This window comes from Chaetomium strumarium (assembly GCF_033439665.1).
Source record: "Chaetomium strumarium strain CBS 333.67 chromosome Unknown B0T15scaffold_6, whole genome shotgun sequence".
Classification (NCBI taxonomy): Eukaryota; Fungi; Ascomycota; class Sordariomycetes; order Sordariales; family Chaetomiaceae; genus Chaetomium; species Chaetomium strumarium.
Window position 1 is genome coordinate 2,140,180 of NW_026944434.1, and position 15,257 is coordinate 2,155,436.

Here is a 15,257-nt window from a genome sequence, read left to right on the forward strand (position 1 = left end):
GTCATTGAGAAAAGTGGAACTCACGCCGGTTGGGAACCCCCCCCCCCCCAGCCTTCAACTCTTCGACTCGCGGCACCTTCCAAGTTCCGACCCACTCAACTTATCATCCAGGACCCTGCTGAAATTACACGTTCAAGACAACTTACCTTAACCTCGCCTATAAAAACCATCATCACCCCACCCCTCACCTTCTCAGCGAGAATCAACTTGGATAAAGAATGACCACCCCGTCAACACATTCGCAGTCCTCATTCCCCTTCCCACCCGAATACTCCTTCCCACCCTTCTTCACCCGCCAGACCAACCTGACAACCCACCACGCTCAGCTGGTGAAGTGGTCGTCCCTGGTCCTCGCCTACTGCCGCCACCACCGCATCTTCAAGCTCTCGCTCTCCGGCAGCAGCGGCACCTCCACCACCACCAACCAGGGGGGTACTAGTACTACAGGCAGCGGTGGTACACCAAACCAGCCAGGCGGGGGGGAGCTCGACACCACCGAGCTGTTCTATAACCAGCGCATCGACCGGCGGCTGAGCCTGGCCGACATCCGGGAGGTGATCGACTTCCTGCGCAACGACGGTCGCGCCGAGTACGTGACCGGCGACGGGAATAGCGGTAGTAGTAGTAGTGCTGCTATCGGTGGTGCTGGTGGTGCAGAAGGGGGTGGGGGCGACATTGTCTGGATCTACTGGCGGACGCCCGAGGAGTGGGCGTCGCTGGTGGAAGGGTGGGTGGACTCGACGGGGCAGAAGGGCAGTGTGTTGACGCTGTATGAGCTCGTTGAGGGGGATGGGACGAGGGGTACTGGTAAGTCCCTGGCTGCCCGTGATATCTCCTTCGCAGGGGTAAGGGGAGTTGGAGAGTGTGCCAATAACTGACCGGAAACCTAGAGTTCCATGGCTTGGATCAGCAACTGCTGCTGAAAGCGCTTAATGTGCTCGTCAAGCGGGGCAAGGCGCAGGTGTTTGGCCAAGAGGATTCACAAGGTGTCAAGTTCTTCTGAGATATGTTTCGCTGGTTCTCGCTATGCCAGCGGTTCCTATCCGACGGTTCACAACCTTACAAACCTACAAAGAAGACCTCCAAAGGTGCCAAACGTCCTACCCCAACGCCTGGCTGTATATACAATACAATTGCCTCTCACAACCGCCCACTCCTCACACGCGATTGCTCACTAAATACTTGGGGTCAAACTTCAGCTCCTGCCGCATGGCAACATCCAACAGCCAATCTGACATCACAATCCTCGGCTCCATGTGCCCCTTGCGCGCCATCTCCTCGAACTTGGGCCACAGCTGCCTCTCGGCCGGCGTTAGCCCGGTTAGTAGGTATACCGGATCTGGATCGGCACCGTTATCCTCCTCCTCGGTCGTCGGCTTAATGGTGGTCCCGCTCCGGGCGCGGTAGACCTTGAAAATGGCCCCGTTCGCCTCGGCAATAGCTTTGTAGGCGTCAACGCCATTGGGTATGTCCGCGGTACAGTATATGGGCACGCCCCATAGTAGCCGGCCGCGGTTGGCTCGCGCTCGGCTGACCGCCGTCTCCATCGTCACGCCGAACTTCTTCTCGTTCGCCTTGTCGACGAGCCGATGATCTTCAATGTTGGGCCGCTTGCCTGTCTCGATGCAAGCGGTGATGAAGGAAGAGTCGATCACATCGGGCCCTTTCGCCAGACACCTGAGAAATTTCATGGTTCGGACCATCCCTGGAGCGGCAAGGTAGTTGCACGGCGCATTCTCCGGCACGATCTGGATGCCCAACGAGCGGAGTTTTTTCTGGGACTGAGGTTAGCGGCTAGCTGCACGGGCAGAAATGAAGAGGACAAGGTTGCTTACCCGGTCAGCTTCCTCTGAAGCCCTATTCCCGACCCATCTCTTGTATCCCGTCAAGCAGATGCGCATGTCGATCTCCGGTAGGGACGCCTTTGCCCTCTTGGCCGGCCGCTTGTTTTCCTGATCGTCAGCATCATCAGCTGCCCTGCTCGCCGGGCTCGAACTCCTCTCCGCGCGCTCTTTGTCGAGCTGGTCCGCCGCACGCTTTCCGCCCCAAATCCCGTCTTTCGCGGTTCGCTTCTTCTCCTTCTCGTACAGAGCGATATCCGGTGCCAGGTCCTGGAGCTTCGAAAGCGCTTGTGCCTTGGCGCTCCGGCTGGCACTGGATATGACGGACGGGGTATCGTTCTCCTTCCCCGAGCGGACATGGCGGCTCTTTGCCGGTGTGCTGAAGTTCCCCATCGCCGGGGCGGCTCGCGGTTTCCTTGCCGACTTTGCAGGTACAGGACTGGAGTCCTCCATGACACTGAAATCCCGATCCAGCCCCACGTCAAGGGCGTTTTTCTGGGCGCGTTCGTTGATCACCTTCTTTCTCTTGGCTGCCTCATCCATCAACTCCTCTCCACCAGGATAGAACATCTCCCTCAGCTTGGGCTCGTCCAAGAACGTCTGGCCAATGACCTCTCCGAGATTCGTCCGCGGCGGGAAGTGCCTGTATCTCGGGTTGTTGAGAGGCAGGACCTGGCAGGCTGCGTAACTCTCTTCGATCCATAGATGGTTAACAATCTCAATATTCCATTCCTTCGCCGCCTCGCACTTCTCACTATGCATGCGAGCCGTGATGAGATGGGTGTTTTCGGCTTTCATCGTCTTGGTGTATGTGGCACCCGCCGCCGTGATGAGATTCTCCAGATAAATCCGTGCTTCACCTCCATAGTTCGAAAGCGTGATCCGCATATCCTGGAACCCAGGGATCCCGTTCCGCGGCACCGGATAGTGTAGCAATCTCCTCAAGGGAGATGTCCACTCGTTGTACACCATCAAGTGGTACAGCCACGCCAGGTTGCCCACATCTTTCCCTAGCTGCGCCGCGCGGACGTACTGATTGCCCTCGCGGTACTGGCAGATGAACATATCGCAGGCCTCAACCTCTTCAACAACCTCTCCATCCCCTCTTGTAATCTTGTCCGTGATCGTTTTGCGCAACATGGGATTGATAGGAATGTCCCAAGAGAGCATGACCTTCTTTTGTGCGAAAACGACCAGTTTCTCGCCGCGCCCTGTCTCATACGGCCCGCTCGGCATGGTCGATATCGCGCTCTCCAGTTGCTGACTGGGGGGACTTGGACTGCCTCTTCCGGTGCCTTAGTGATGATGTCGGGGTTGGGCAGGAGGTACGGGCCTTCGTCGATCCTCTTTCCCAGCCGAAAGCAGTCGTCGAACCTAACACAAGTGAGCCGCAACCCAGAGAGTACGCAAGCCTGCGGCATCTCCTTACCAGTGAGGAAGAACGATCTTGCATTTCAGTTTTTTGTTCTTCGCCTCGATGCACTTAGGATGGTCCATAGACAAGGCGCAAATGTGTGTGGTTAGCCGCGTCAGCTCCTTGGACTGCATCCCACCAAGAGCCAAGATCGCGCCCGTAATCGCCTCCTTGTCCGTGTTAGGGATGTCGGCGCAGGTCAGGACGACATCGGAGAAGATGAGTCTGGGGTCGGGCGAGTACGGGCGGACCTGGGCGAGCTTGTTGCGGGCAATGGTCGCCTTGATCCAGTCAGTCCGGACAACCGGGATTAGCATAGCTTGCGAGTCGGCGAACTGCTCGAAGTCGATCGTATTGGACACAATGTGGGTAACTTGTGGGATTCGAATCTTGCCATCGCGGTCCGGCTCCAGAACCTCGGCGCCATGCTCTCTCACCACCTCGGAGAGCTGCTTGCTTGTTAGCGAACCTTAGTCGTCTCGATTACTTGGCTAAAGTCCATACCTGTGTGATCATACTGCTTGATAATGATTTGCTCTGAACGAAGGCGATCTGGCATGACTCGAGCACGCCCGCCTTCTCTGGTTGGTATGCCATTGTGGGCGCGGAGAGCACTGCGACGCGCGATCAATCCACGCGTCTACATCCAGCAGAGAAAGTTGGGGGCGGAACACAGCGGCTTGAAGCTTGATGTCCACCGGAAACCTCTAAAAAGTCAGGTGGGAAGGCTGATGGAATCTTGGACAGACGGGTAAAGCCAAGAGCTCAGAACCGAGCCTGCAATGGACAGATTTCGGAGAGGCTGGTGTGGATGTTATGCCTAGGAGTCACGCCTCAGAAAACGTCAGTGAGGGAGTGAGCGGCCGACGCGAGGCAACCGCGACGCACATGACCAAGCCCATTAAGTGGGTACGCGGGTGTGGAGCCTCGAGCATGGTTGAGCTCTTCGGGAGGTCTCAGCTCAAGAGTCATGCAACAACATAGAAGGAATTGACGAATCATTACTAATAAGAAGCAAACGGTATCTAATTCAGCTATCCATGCCAGAGCGCCATTGAGGAGATGATGTACCTTGATACAGCAGAGACTAACTATGTGCGTAACCGACCGTGACTGGCCACGAGTGACTGCAGAGAGATCACCGATTCAGAAGAGTCACAACCCCGTCCTCCTAACCTCCTTGGGGGCTCGAGTAGGGAGGAGCCTACACCCAAGTTGACACATGTTATCGCAACAGAAGGGGAGCATATCAGTGAAGTGTAACGAGAATTATACTGTGTATACTCTATGGCCACGCGGCAGCAAACCCCCCAGAATACGGAGTGGCCGCATCCCAACACCTATATACAGCAAAGTCTAGGTGAACAAGCGGGAAGCGGCCGCAACAATTGATCCCCAAGTCATTATGTATGCGGAAAACGGTATTCCCACCTCTAGTTCCTCTCTGTTTTTGCACCGCTCCCATTCGGACTCCCACATTTAGGACACTCCACCGCTAAAAGCAGGCAGCCTCCTTGTGTATCATTGCGCCAGTCGAATCAGTTCAAGTCTTGAGAATGCCGAGAAATGCAAGCATCCGGTTCTATTACTCCCCAGAACCAAGAGAGGTGGAAGGAGCAGGACGGCAGTGCAAGATCCCGCGGCGTGCAGGTGACGTTCGCCCGGGCACGTAACGGTCTTCGCTTACTCCTTGATTGCGTATTCTCGCTTGAACATATCGTCGACCTTGGTGAGGTAGTACGTTCCAGGGGCAATGGTCGAGACCTCGCCCTCAGGGGTGTAGCCCTTCTGAAGGTGGGCCTTCTTGCGGAGGTCGCACATCTGGTGACACTCGTTAGCGAGCAACTCGACGCCTTCGCATTCTCATTACAACTTACAGCATCGTACGTCTCCGGGGGCACCGCCCGGCGGGCGTCAAGCCTGCCCTGGATGTTCAAGACCTGGCGGATCTTCTCGGTGCTCCCGTTGATCCGGAGGGAGAAGAAGCTAGCGGCCAGACCGGAGCCGTAGCTGAACATGGCTATCCTCTTGCCCTGGAGGGTTGCGTCATCGACATAGCTGATCAAGCCAGCCAGGCCGCCCCAGAGACTCGCGCAGTACATGTTGCCAACATTCGTCGCCACTTGGATGCCGGGGTAGACGCGCTCCTGGAAGCGCTTCTTTGTAAGCGCCATGAAGGTCTTCTCGACCGCCTTGTCGGTCAGTGACTTCTGGTATTCCATGTCACGCAGCTCAGGCGGGACCTCGGCGAAGGCCTTGCTCTCGGGGTCGGCAAGATAGTCATGGTACAGAAGCCGCCCGTACGCCTTGGCCACGAGCTTGCAGTTCGGCGAGTGGAAGGAGAGATAGTCGAAGCGGTCCAGAGGGGTTTTGGGAAGAGCAGCCTCGGCAGCGCCATTGCCGTTCGCATGGCCGTTGGTGCTGTTGGTGCCGTTGGTGAATTTCGCCTCACGCTTGCAGTACGCACGGTAGGCAGCATCGAGGGCCTTAGTGTAGCATGTAAGCGAGAAATGGCCATCGACGTAGGGGTACTCGCTCGTCAAGTCGGGCTTGTAGAAGTCGTAGGCGTGCTGCATGAAGGTGCCGCGGAGACCGGGCTCGAAAACGATGGGCGCATCGGGGCCAATGAGCATGGCAACGGCACCGGCACCGCCCGTGGGCCGTGCATTGCCCTTAGCGTAGAGGGCAATATCACCGGTGACGACGATAGCATCGCGGCCATCCCAGGCCGAAGACTCGATCCAGTTGACCGCGTTGAAGACGGCGTTGGTGCCACCGTAGCACGCATTCACAGTGTCGACACCCTCAATGTTCGTATTCTCGCCGAAAAGCGGCATCAACACCGACTTGACAGATTTGGACTTGTCGAGAATGGTCTCGGTGCCGACCTCGAGGCGGCCGATCGAGTTCGTGTCGATGTCATAGTTCTTGAGGAGCTTGGACAAGACAGTCAAGCTGAACGAGTAGATGTCTAAAATGGCGGGGCGCACCCCGCCTCCAAATCAGCCCCTGAACCCAAGCAGGACGCGAAGCACACGACTGGCTACCAATGGACCCGCCGACCACCAACAGGGACCGGGGGGTGCCGAGTGGTTGACGACCAGGCGCAAAAAGGAGAGAAATTGCACCAGAGAGTATTTACTGACCTTCGCGATCGTCGCAGAAGCTCATCTTTGTTTGCCCAAGCCCGATCGTGTATTTGCCTGTACTGACGCCATCGAATTTCTCGAGCTCGGATTGCTCCACATACTGCGGTTGCCAGCTACCGTCAGCGATGTCGGCGGGACGCGCCGCGGCGTGTGCGCGGGCGCCAAGAGGTCGCGCAGAAAACGTACCTGGCTGGGGATGTAGATCTCGATGGCCTTGATGCCGATGTTCTGCGGACGGGAGGCCATGGCAGGCGAGTAATTGGCGTGGGTGAGGAAGGCTTAGAGGTGTGGTAGAGAAAGACGGTTGTTGAAGGAAAAGGAGGCGGGTCTCTCTGCTTTTGGAGGGGTAGATAAGTTATTAGCGCCTCTTCCCATGTTTATTTTAAATAGCCCCATTCACCGCCGTTTACCCCATCCTTGGTGGGCTCGACAGTCCCAAGCCCCGGTTTTTTGGCATGCAGATGTGTGGCATTTTGTGATGGAAGTGTGAAGTGGCAGAACTGACCATACATACCTGTGCTACGTGGGCCGTCAGTGTCTTTGTCGAAGCGGGGATGGGAGCTCGAATAGACGAGACAATCTGACAAGCATAGCGAGGGGGGAGCCTCAAATAGGGGAATTTTGGAGCCACACACACCTTTGAGGAAACAATAGTTGAGGACGGAACAGACAATACTAACGTATGTGGGCTGCTGGGGCCCAGACGCGAGAATAAAGGGCAGACGGTGGCGAAGGAAAAGGAGCAAAAGAAGTGTAAGTCGATCAGCCCAGTTCAGGGTTCCAATGGTTGCTGTCCGGCCACAGGATCCAGGCCCGCCCACGTCTCTTGCCTCCAGTGGTCCGTCCCGATTGTGCTTTCGGTGATGAGCAAACTGGAACCGACCAGGGTCCGACCTGTATAGGATATTGATACCTGAGTTGCAGACACACTCTACCAAAGATCCAGGCAGGTGTCAGTCTCACTGCATCAGGCGTGCCGTTGAATAGTCTGGTTAGGCGTTGCAGAGAATTTGTTGGGCAATCCGACAGTGTTCAGCTATTCGCACTGTCCCCTTCCATTTCTGACATGACTGCATTCCTTAGGTACCTGGTAGGTAAGGTAATGCCACAACTCTACCGGCGCTACTTAAAGCACCTCAGCCTATGCCCAAGTTTCTAATGCACTCATTATCGTATGTACGTGATCCCGGCTTCGATATCGTCTTTTTGAGGGACTGTGAATTCCGTACAAATGCGTGGTGGCCGGGAACCCTTTAGGTTCCAGTTTCGATGTTACTTACATCTACATACGTACCCTAGGGTCCAGGTCAGCGGGGCTCAACCGCCCCCACCGAAAATACTCGGTTCCGCAATTCCATTCGTCGACGGGTCGCGATGCTGCAGGAACGGGGATAACGGCTCCCGCCGTGTGGAAGTGCGACCGCGTCTGCGTGGCTGAGCAGCGGCGGCGAACTGGAACCGGAGCTTTGGCTTGTGAGACTCAGTTGCCGAATCACGATGAAGATCCCGATCTCAGGTCAGCCGGCGGGCTCAGCGGGCGGGAATTCAAGAAGTCAGTTCACCAGCAGGTCCGATGTCCTCGCGCGTAGATGCATGGGAGACGCTGTTATCAAGTTGGATTTTGTCTCGGTTTACTCGTGTCCTGGAATACAGCTGGTGCCAAAGTACAGTCCAATCTAACCATCCCGTTTCCTAACGCCTTCTGATGTAACGATTCCCAAAAGGATCCGCCCCGAAAAATCCGCACAGCCCCGAAACCAAACGCCTGCTTGCATACGCAATCATGATCCGATAACCGGTAGCCATCACGGGGTGCCGTAACCCGAATCAACTCCCGGCGTCGTCTTCTGCGCCCCCAGGGCGGCCTCCCTAGCCTTGTCCGTGTCAACCGTGATGGTAGGGACGATGACGACAGGATCCGCCTTGGCTTCGGGCGCGTCAGCCTGCTTCAGCTCTGCAGGGGCGGCGGTGTCAGCGGCAGGGGTGAGAGCAGCGGCGGCTGCAGGCTTGCTCCTTTTCTTGGTCTCCTTCTCCTTCTCCTTCTCCCTCTCAGACTCGGAGTCGCTCTCGGCATCGTCGGACGATGACGAAGACCCAGAGCCATCCTCGCTGTCGCTGCCAGCCTTCTTCTTCTTGGACGACGACTTCCTGCTCTTCCGCGAGTCCTTCTTCCCCTTCTTGTTCTTCTTTCCCTTCTTCTCGTCTTTTTCCTCCTCTTCCTTCTTCTTCTTCTCTTCCTCCTCCTCCTTCTTCTTCTCCTCCTCTTCCTGCTTCCTCTTCTCCTCTGCCTCCTTTAGTTCCCTCTCCTTCTTCTCCTTCCTCGTGTTGATGACCCTAAATCAAACAATGTCAGCAACTCAGGGCCCTGTAAGTAAAGGTTGGCTAGTACGTACCACTGCTCAGCGCCCTCAATAGCTTTCTCCGGATGCCTCTTATTCTTGAGCAAGAACCCCTGTATCTCAGCCGGCGAGAATTCGTGTGCCGGGATTTTCGCGGCGAACTGCTCTGCTAAGACATTCACCTTGGCGACAGTCTCTTCCCTTTTTCGAGTCGCTTCGGCCGCCTCGGCCTCCTTCTTCTTTTCCTGCTCGGGGGTGAGGTTTGGAACGGCGGTCTTGAGTGTGTTCTCCAACTGGAAAAGCGCCCGTGACGAGGAGGCGGGAGGAGCCGAGGATGGGGAGGGAGCGTCGTCCCCTTCGAGGGGCGCGTAGATGGCTTTGAACAGCGAGGCGATCATCTCGGTGTCGGCACGGTCGAACTTGACGATCATGTCCACTCGTCCCGGACGGATGAGTGCCTTGTCGAGCTTGTCGATGTGGTTAGTCGTCATGATCAGCACGCGGCCTTCTTGAGATGCGACTCCGTCGAGGATGTTCAGGAGACCCGAAAGCGAGAGACGGCCGCTGTTATTGTTGGGGTTCGGGTTGGGGGTGGCTCCTGGGGGCAGGCGGGAGTTGCGCGTGGTGTTCGTGCTGTTCGTTTCGTTGTCGTTGTCATTGCCGTTGTCACCGCCCTGGTTTCCATCTTCCCGGGTGTGAGTCAGGCCCGCTGTGTCGATGTCCTCCAGCAGAACGACACAGCGGCGCGGCAGCTCGGCAAACAGCGTGGCCAGGTTCTCCTCGTTGGCAGTGACGGAGCTGAGGCTGACGATGTAGATGCGCATCTTGAAGAAGCCCGCAAGCGCGAGACTGAGCGAGGACTTGCCCGTACCTGGGGGCCCGTAGAGCAGGTAACCGCGACGATAGGGGATGCCGCGGTTCGAGTACCACCGGCGTGTGGCCGGATTCAGGTAGTCGGTCACATCGTCGATCAGCTCCTGCTTGACCTTCTCGTTCAGGATCACGGTAGAGAAGGGCCGCGAAGTCCGCGCCATGCAGCGCTGCCACTGAGGCTCACTGCTTCCGCTCTTGGTTGTGCCCCGGTAAATGAGCGTCTTCGCCTCGTCGCGCTTCATATATTCCTCTCGGGCTTGGTGCAGAAGCTCCTTGAGGATCCACGGATTCCGGCCAAAGCATGAGATGCTGATCTCCTCGCGCTCGCTCACGGTCAGGAAGGCCGACTGCTGGGTGTTTTGCGTCCGCCGAAAAATGAGGATGCGGCCCTTGTACAGGAACCAGTGGCTACCGAAAGTCGGGGTGTAAGCTAGAGCCTTCTTCTTCCGGCTGTCAACCGCCTGCTCTTCTTCCTCAGCCTCCTCATCATCATCCCACCGCCATAAGTACCACGACCGGGAATTTAGATTGGTGTTCACCACCTGCGGAGAATGTCAGCTGGAACTTCTTTATGAGGCGGCCTGGGCAATCCGCAAGGAGTGGCAGGACTTACGAAGCGGCGCGCCCCTTGGGAAAAGCGCTGGTTAGCCACCCAGGCCATGAGCATATTGTAGATCTCATCGTCTGGCCGGATGTCGACGACAGACATCAGATGCGATTCCACCAGGCCTGAGAAGTACTCGCTGAAGTAGCGCCATGCGAAGGTGAGAGCGCTCAAGAGCAGGACCACGGGGATGTACACATTCAGATCGATATGCAGATATTTGTTGACGGCCAAAGCGAATGTTCCGAAGCCAGGGAAGAAAAACTCAAGAAGCGCATTTTGAGGAGCGGCTGTAGGGAGTCCCTCCCCAGTTTCTCCTGATGGTAAAGGGGGAACGGCCTCCATCGTCAGGATGCCAAAAGGTGGATGAGGGTGCGGCCGTGTAGTACTAGTGATGTCGGTGAAACTCCAAGGAGCGACAGCTTGGAGATAACGGAGGAATTCGAGAGCAGGTGATTTATTGATATTTATGGTTTAGTCGACAGTGGATGCTGCCACGGCAGGATGCTGACTGCGTTAATAAAGGAGCTGCAAGTCAATTCTGAATGATCCACCACCCGAAGACGAAGGCCGTCCTCTCCGGCCCTACGAAGTCGCCATTTATCTTCCATCTCCACAAGGCTGCCTTGGAACAAGACATGGGGGTTACGGGGGAGGCATCCGAGGACGCGAGGACTCATGCGGCTTTGTTGGTTGTGGGACTGAACACAGCCCATCGCCTCTTGCCCTTGGCTGCATTGCACCCGATGTTGCATGGCCACGTCTAGAGGTCGCCCAGCCTACGAAAGACGGCCATGGCCGACCCGGGGAAGCGGTTCCCTCCGAGTAATGGAGATGACAACGGCCACTGGCCGGCTGAGCCACACAAGCACATGCTAAAATCTTCCAGTCTCGAATTCTGTGCGGCGTATTTCCAGCGAGTGAGGATTCGTTACGGGCTGAGGACGCCTCCCCCACAACCTAAATTCACCCCGCATGTGTCATGGCCGATGTCTCTAGGACGCCAACAAGGACCCGGTTATGTCAACAACGATTGTGAATTCCTTCCCTTTCATTCATTGTAGGAATGAGGACAGACAGCTTTTCCTTTCGCTCCTCGCCGAAGCGATGAGTTTGCTCATGCGTGGAATGGGATCTACAAGAGATAAAAACTCGGTCATTGGAATGAATGGATTCTTCGGGTCTTAGGCACCACTGCGGGCCATTGGAAAGGCACTCAAGCTCAAGTGGACGTGCCAGAGATAGCTGCCTACGGTAGGTATCACACGCGCGACCAAAACGCCCAATAGAGAGGCCTCATCGGCTTAGCATCTGTGCATGGACATGAATCGATCTGCACCGCGCATGTATGTACCGCAGCATGTCAGGTAAGCGCCAATAGGTCAGAACACCGCGGACCATGAGGCGGTGAGCAGCGGACATGTACTGTATGTACTGTATGCATGGAAGGCGAGGGATCTTGAAATGTGGAGTACCTTGCTGTCCATTGCTTCCTTCGCCCATCGATCTGCCCCTATTGATACCGTAAGGTACCTTTCCTTGATTCTAGACAGCGCACAGGACTTTTTAATATTACCCCTATCTCTAGGTGGCTTCAAATTCTCCATGAGCTGCGTAGTTTGCTGCCCACACAGCGCACACTCTACTAAGGTACCTAGGTAGACTAGTGTATCCATGGATGTGTCTACCTCAGTGACAGATGCCGCTCGTCCCTATAACCCCGATCCGGCAGGCGGGGCTTTAGCGGCCAGCCTTGTGGAGCCGCCGCCGGAAGACCCGATAGTGGACTGGAACGAACGGAGGCGCCCTCCCGGAGGAGCAGTTCGTCCGCGGACCGACTGACGAATCATATCCGGCCGGCCGCCTTGTTCCGGAAACCTTCTATGTACCTATCAACCGGCATGGCCCGGATCGATCGCAGGGCTGCCTCATCTCAGTCCGTTTACACCAGGTCAGTGTGCTGAGTTGCCTTTGCTGTGGCGCGTCGCGGTGCTGATTTGGCACCAAACCGGTAAACCCTGACCACCTCATGTATGGTCACTGTTCTGTTTTTGAGCGCCAGCATATTGGGAAACCGTCGGGCATCTAAAATTGGCAGCCTAGGGGAGTCTTTTTGGGTTGGTTAGGACCGAAGCCAGGATTCGTGCATTGTGTGCTTGGTCCATCTTGAAGTAGAGACACCAAAATAGGATGCTGACTTCTATCGGTTACTCAGCACCTAGCCGCGGAGAAAGGAATGGAAGCTAGGAAGCGCCATGATCACTGCATGTGAGCATCCGCCGACGAACCGTGCAGTATAAATGTGGCACAGTTGGAGGGGTCGGCACAATTGGATTTACTCACACCACTTACCGCTCATGTTGACCGACGGCGCTGCTCAGGGAAACGAACCATACCTACCTTAAGGTGACACAACGCTATGCCTATCCGTACCTACCCGATAGACAGTGGTTAGGTCAATCGCAGGCCAGAATCGTCGGCATCGGCATCTGCATTTCCCGTGTGTGAGCGCAGCAAAAGAGAAGTCATATCTCATTATGCTAGTTACGTCTTCTGCTCATCGGAAAAAGTGAGAGTATTTTGGGAACCGAAGAACCTGGCATCCACACCAAAATCAATCATCATCCGTCCTGTTTGTCCGGACGAGCCTGGGGGGGGTGTGATAGGGGGTTGTGGTATGCGGGAACCACACAAAACCAAATCGAAACGCCAGCTGCTGAAACACCGTAGACGCCAGACCATAAGCCGTACCGTACATACAATGACGATGTATGAGACTGCACTAGGCGCAAATCATCTCTCAACCATCCACGAACACCTGAATACCGCCGCGACCGGGCACAAAATGGCCTCCGGGCGGCGGTGGTGGTGGCATACCGGCCGCTGGCGGCGGCGGCGGAGGAGGGGGGTAGCCTTGTGGCGGACTTGGTCCTGGAGTAGGGTGATGCGAATACGGCGGCATGCCGTAGTAGGGCTGGAAGGCGCCCGGTGGGGGACCCTGAGGAGGAGGCATCATCCCGGGGTGCGGGAAGGGCGCGGCGGGTTGGCCGCCGTAATCATCCACGCTTCCATCGCTGCTGCTGTCGTCGTCGTCATCCTCGTCATCCTCGACAGTGGCGCGCCGCGCCCATGTGCCGGTAGGGTTGCTGCGGTAGGATGTGCGCGAGGACCGGCCTCTCTTTGACGATCTCCGTTTGCTGCTGGAGGACGAATACGACACCGAATCCGACGAGTCGTCTTCCCAGTACCAGTACGGGGCCGTCGTTTCGACCAGGTATACCTGGCTCGTTCCGCTCGCCCATGAGAACATGGAGCCGCTCGAGCCGGTACTCCGAGTGTCGAAATCATCGTCGTAGTAGCGACGGACGCTCTTGGCCTTTCGAGGATCTCGGCAGGAGAACCAGACCAGCGCCTTGCGAGGAAAGCTGTCGATCCTGACCTCCTTGTACGAGCCAGAGCGCCGTGAGCTGGAGCCCGAGCTACCGGAGCGGACTGACATGATGGCAATAAGAAGTTGAGGACTCTAGGTCTAAATATGGGTCTCTGAGCCCAGTCTCCGACGCCTGGTGGAGCCGACAGCCTTGCTGTCTCGGCGAAAGCAAGGACTAGGAGTAGAATGCTAGGCCCACACCGACGAGGGACAATATCTGGGCCCCAATGGGAGAAGGAGGAGTTGCAGGGCGACGACACCACGGGCAAGTCCAGAGAGGTTTGGAAAGAGTAGAGAGAGAGAGAAGATCGACGGAGTCAAGAGGGGTCTCGCCCTGTAAATATGAGTAGTGCAAACGTAGGTAGCGTGCGCGAGCTCGCCATGTTAGTGCGTGGATGGGAAGACGCGCCGTATCCTGCTCTTGGTTCACCGGCGTGCAGCCGAGTCGGGCGTACCGGTGCGCCCGAGGCTGCAGGATGCATAGCTGGTTTCACCAATAATCCAGGGCTTGTTGAAATAGGCGACGAGTACCTATTCCGGCGCAGAATCGTGCAAGGCTCGGGTATCACACTATCATCAAACTTGACGCTGGAGTGCAGATCCTGTTTGCTTGATTCGTCCCAGAGCCAGAGAGCCTCATTTGTTGAGAGAGCTCACAGGTCGAGCAGATCGGAGGGTGGGTTGTCCGGCATACAAACCGGGCAACAGTTCGATTGGTCTTCCGTCTCGCAGGACCCCTCTCTCCCGCATGGTGCGTCTGCAATCACGACCTCTAAGCCACCGCCCTGCTATGCGGAGGAGCTCCCACAGGTCACGGAAAGATGCAGTGACTGCTCACTACATCACAACTTGGCGGTCAGGATGCCAGTACCCGTCCGAAGCCGTCTTGTGTATTCCGTACACGGCCACTATGAGGAAGTTCGATGCGCAGGGACACGGTTTCCAGATACGGAGATGCCAGTGAGGATAGCTGCTAAAGGCCCAGCGGGACATAGTAGCACTCTTTAAACGTCGCGCGATTCGGCCCGGAACAACCGGGGAGACATTCACTTCTCAGCAACGGAATAAACGAGGCGAATCAACAGTCAGTCTATTGAATCCAGTGGTGTTAACCTCAGCCTCACGTAAGAGGGACTTGGCACCCCACGGTTCGCCCTGGACTGTTGAAAGGCGGCAGGTCTTCTGCGATGGAGGCGAGTTTCTGAAGTGAGGCTGCGAGACTAAGCCGAACTGCTAGATCTGGGCTGGGGATCACGGATTCGAGGGTTCATGATGGTGGGTAGGAAGAAGCCAACGGGGCTGTCGGTCGGAATGACGGTTGGCGTCCAACCATTTTGGGCACTTTCGGTACGACGCAACGTGATGACTCGGGGATGAGAAGCGCGCGGAGGAAATTGTGGGGCTGCGGTACATACCTGAGCGAGCTTAGTTAAGGAGCTTGGAACGAATTCTCTGCCCATCATCGGCATGCCGAACCATTACTGTTCCAATAGAGACGCGGGACCGTGCTGATACATTACCCATTTTTACCATGAGGAGGTTAGAAAATCGAATGACCAACAAATACGAATATCTTCAACTGAGCCAACCTGAACTCATGCTGTCCT

At 56.4% G+C, this 15,257-nt stretch overlaps 5 protein-coding genes across 5 annotated transcripts; 1 reads left to right on the forward strand and 4 right to left on the reverse strand.

Annotated features, from left to right (window-relative positions):
• Positions 1-102: 102 nt before the first annotated feature.
• Positions 103-1,395, forward strand: B0T15DRAFT_275510 (ESCRT-II complex subunit). Its single transcript, XM_062863511.1, has 2 exons — positions 103-807; positions 891-1,395. The coding sequence occupies exons 1-2, from the start codon at positions 219-221 to the stop codon at positions 1,001-1,003; spliced, it is 702 nt and encodes a 233-aa protein (XP_062719234.1). The 5' UTR covers positions 103-218; the 3' UTR covers positions 1,004-1,395.
• B0T15DRAFT_560497 (uncharacterized protein) lies at positions 1,158-4,089 on the reverse strand (the record flags this gene model as incomplete). The annotated part of the gene is made up of 5 exons (XM_062870532.1): positions 3,760-4,089; positions 3,271-3,704; positions 3,171-3,215; positions 1,836-3,105; positions 1,158-1,775 (listed from the first exon to the last, which is right to left on the reverse strand). The coding sequence occupies exons 1-5, from the start codon at positions 3,850-3,852 to the stop codon at positions 1,158-1,160; spliced, it is 2,460 nt and encodes an 819-aa protein (XP_062719235.1). The 5' UTR covers positions 3,853-4,089.
• Positions 4,090-4,938: 849 nt separating this feature from the next.
• On the reverse strand, positions 4,939-6,650 carry B0T15DRAFT_402581 (hydroxymethylglutaryl-CoA synthase; the record flags this gene model as incomplete). The annotated part of the gene is made up of 4 exons (XM_062865171.1): positions 4,939-5,076; positions 5,133-6,226; positions 6,402-6,504; positions 6,591-6,650. 4 exons carry the CDS (start codon positions 6,648-6,650, stop codon positions 4,939-4,941), a joined length of 1,395 nt encoding a protein of 464 aa, XP_062719236.1.
• Positions 6,651-8,146: 1,496 nt separating this feature from the next.
• On the reverse strand, positions 8,147-10,789 carry B0T15DRAFT_275663 (BCS1 N terminal-domain-containing protein). The gene is made up of 3 exons (XM_062863512.1): positions 10,230-10,789; positions 8,798-10,158; positions 8,147-8,738 (listed from the first exon to the last, which is right to left on the reverse strand). The coding sequence occupies exons 1-3, from the start codon at positions 10,563-10,565 to the stop codon at positions 8,210-8,212; spliced, it is 2,226 nt and encodes a 741-aa protein (XP_062719237.1). The 5' UTR covers positions 10,566-10,789; the 3' UTR covers positions 8,147-8,209.
• A 2,231-nt stretch (positions 10,790-13,020) lies between these two features.
• Positions 13,021-13,719, reverse strand: B0T15DRAFT_513635 (uncharacterized protein; the record flags this gene model as incomplete). The annotated part of the gene is made up of 1 exon (XM_062868058.1): positions 13,021-13,719. The coding sequence occupies one exon, from the start codon at positions 13,717-13,719 to the stop codon at positions 13,021-13,023; it is 699 nt and encodes a 232-aa protein (XP_062719238.1).
• Between the last annotated feature and the right edge of the window lie 1,538 nt (positions 13,720-15,257).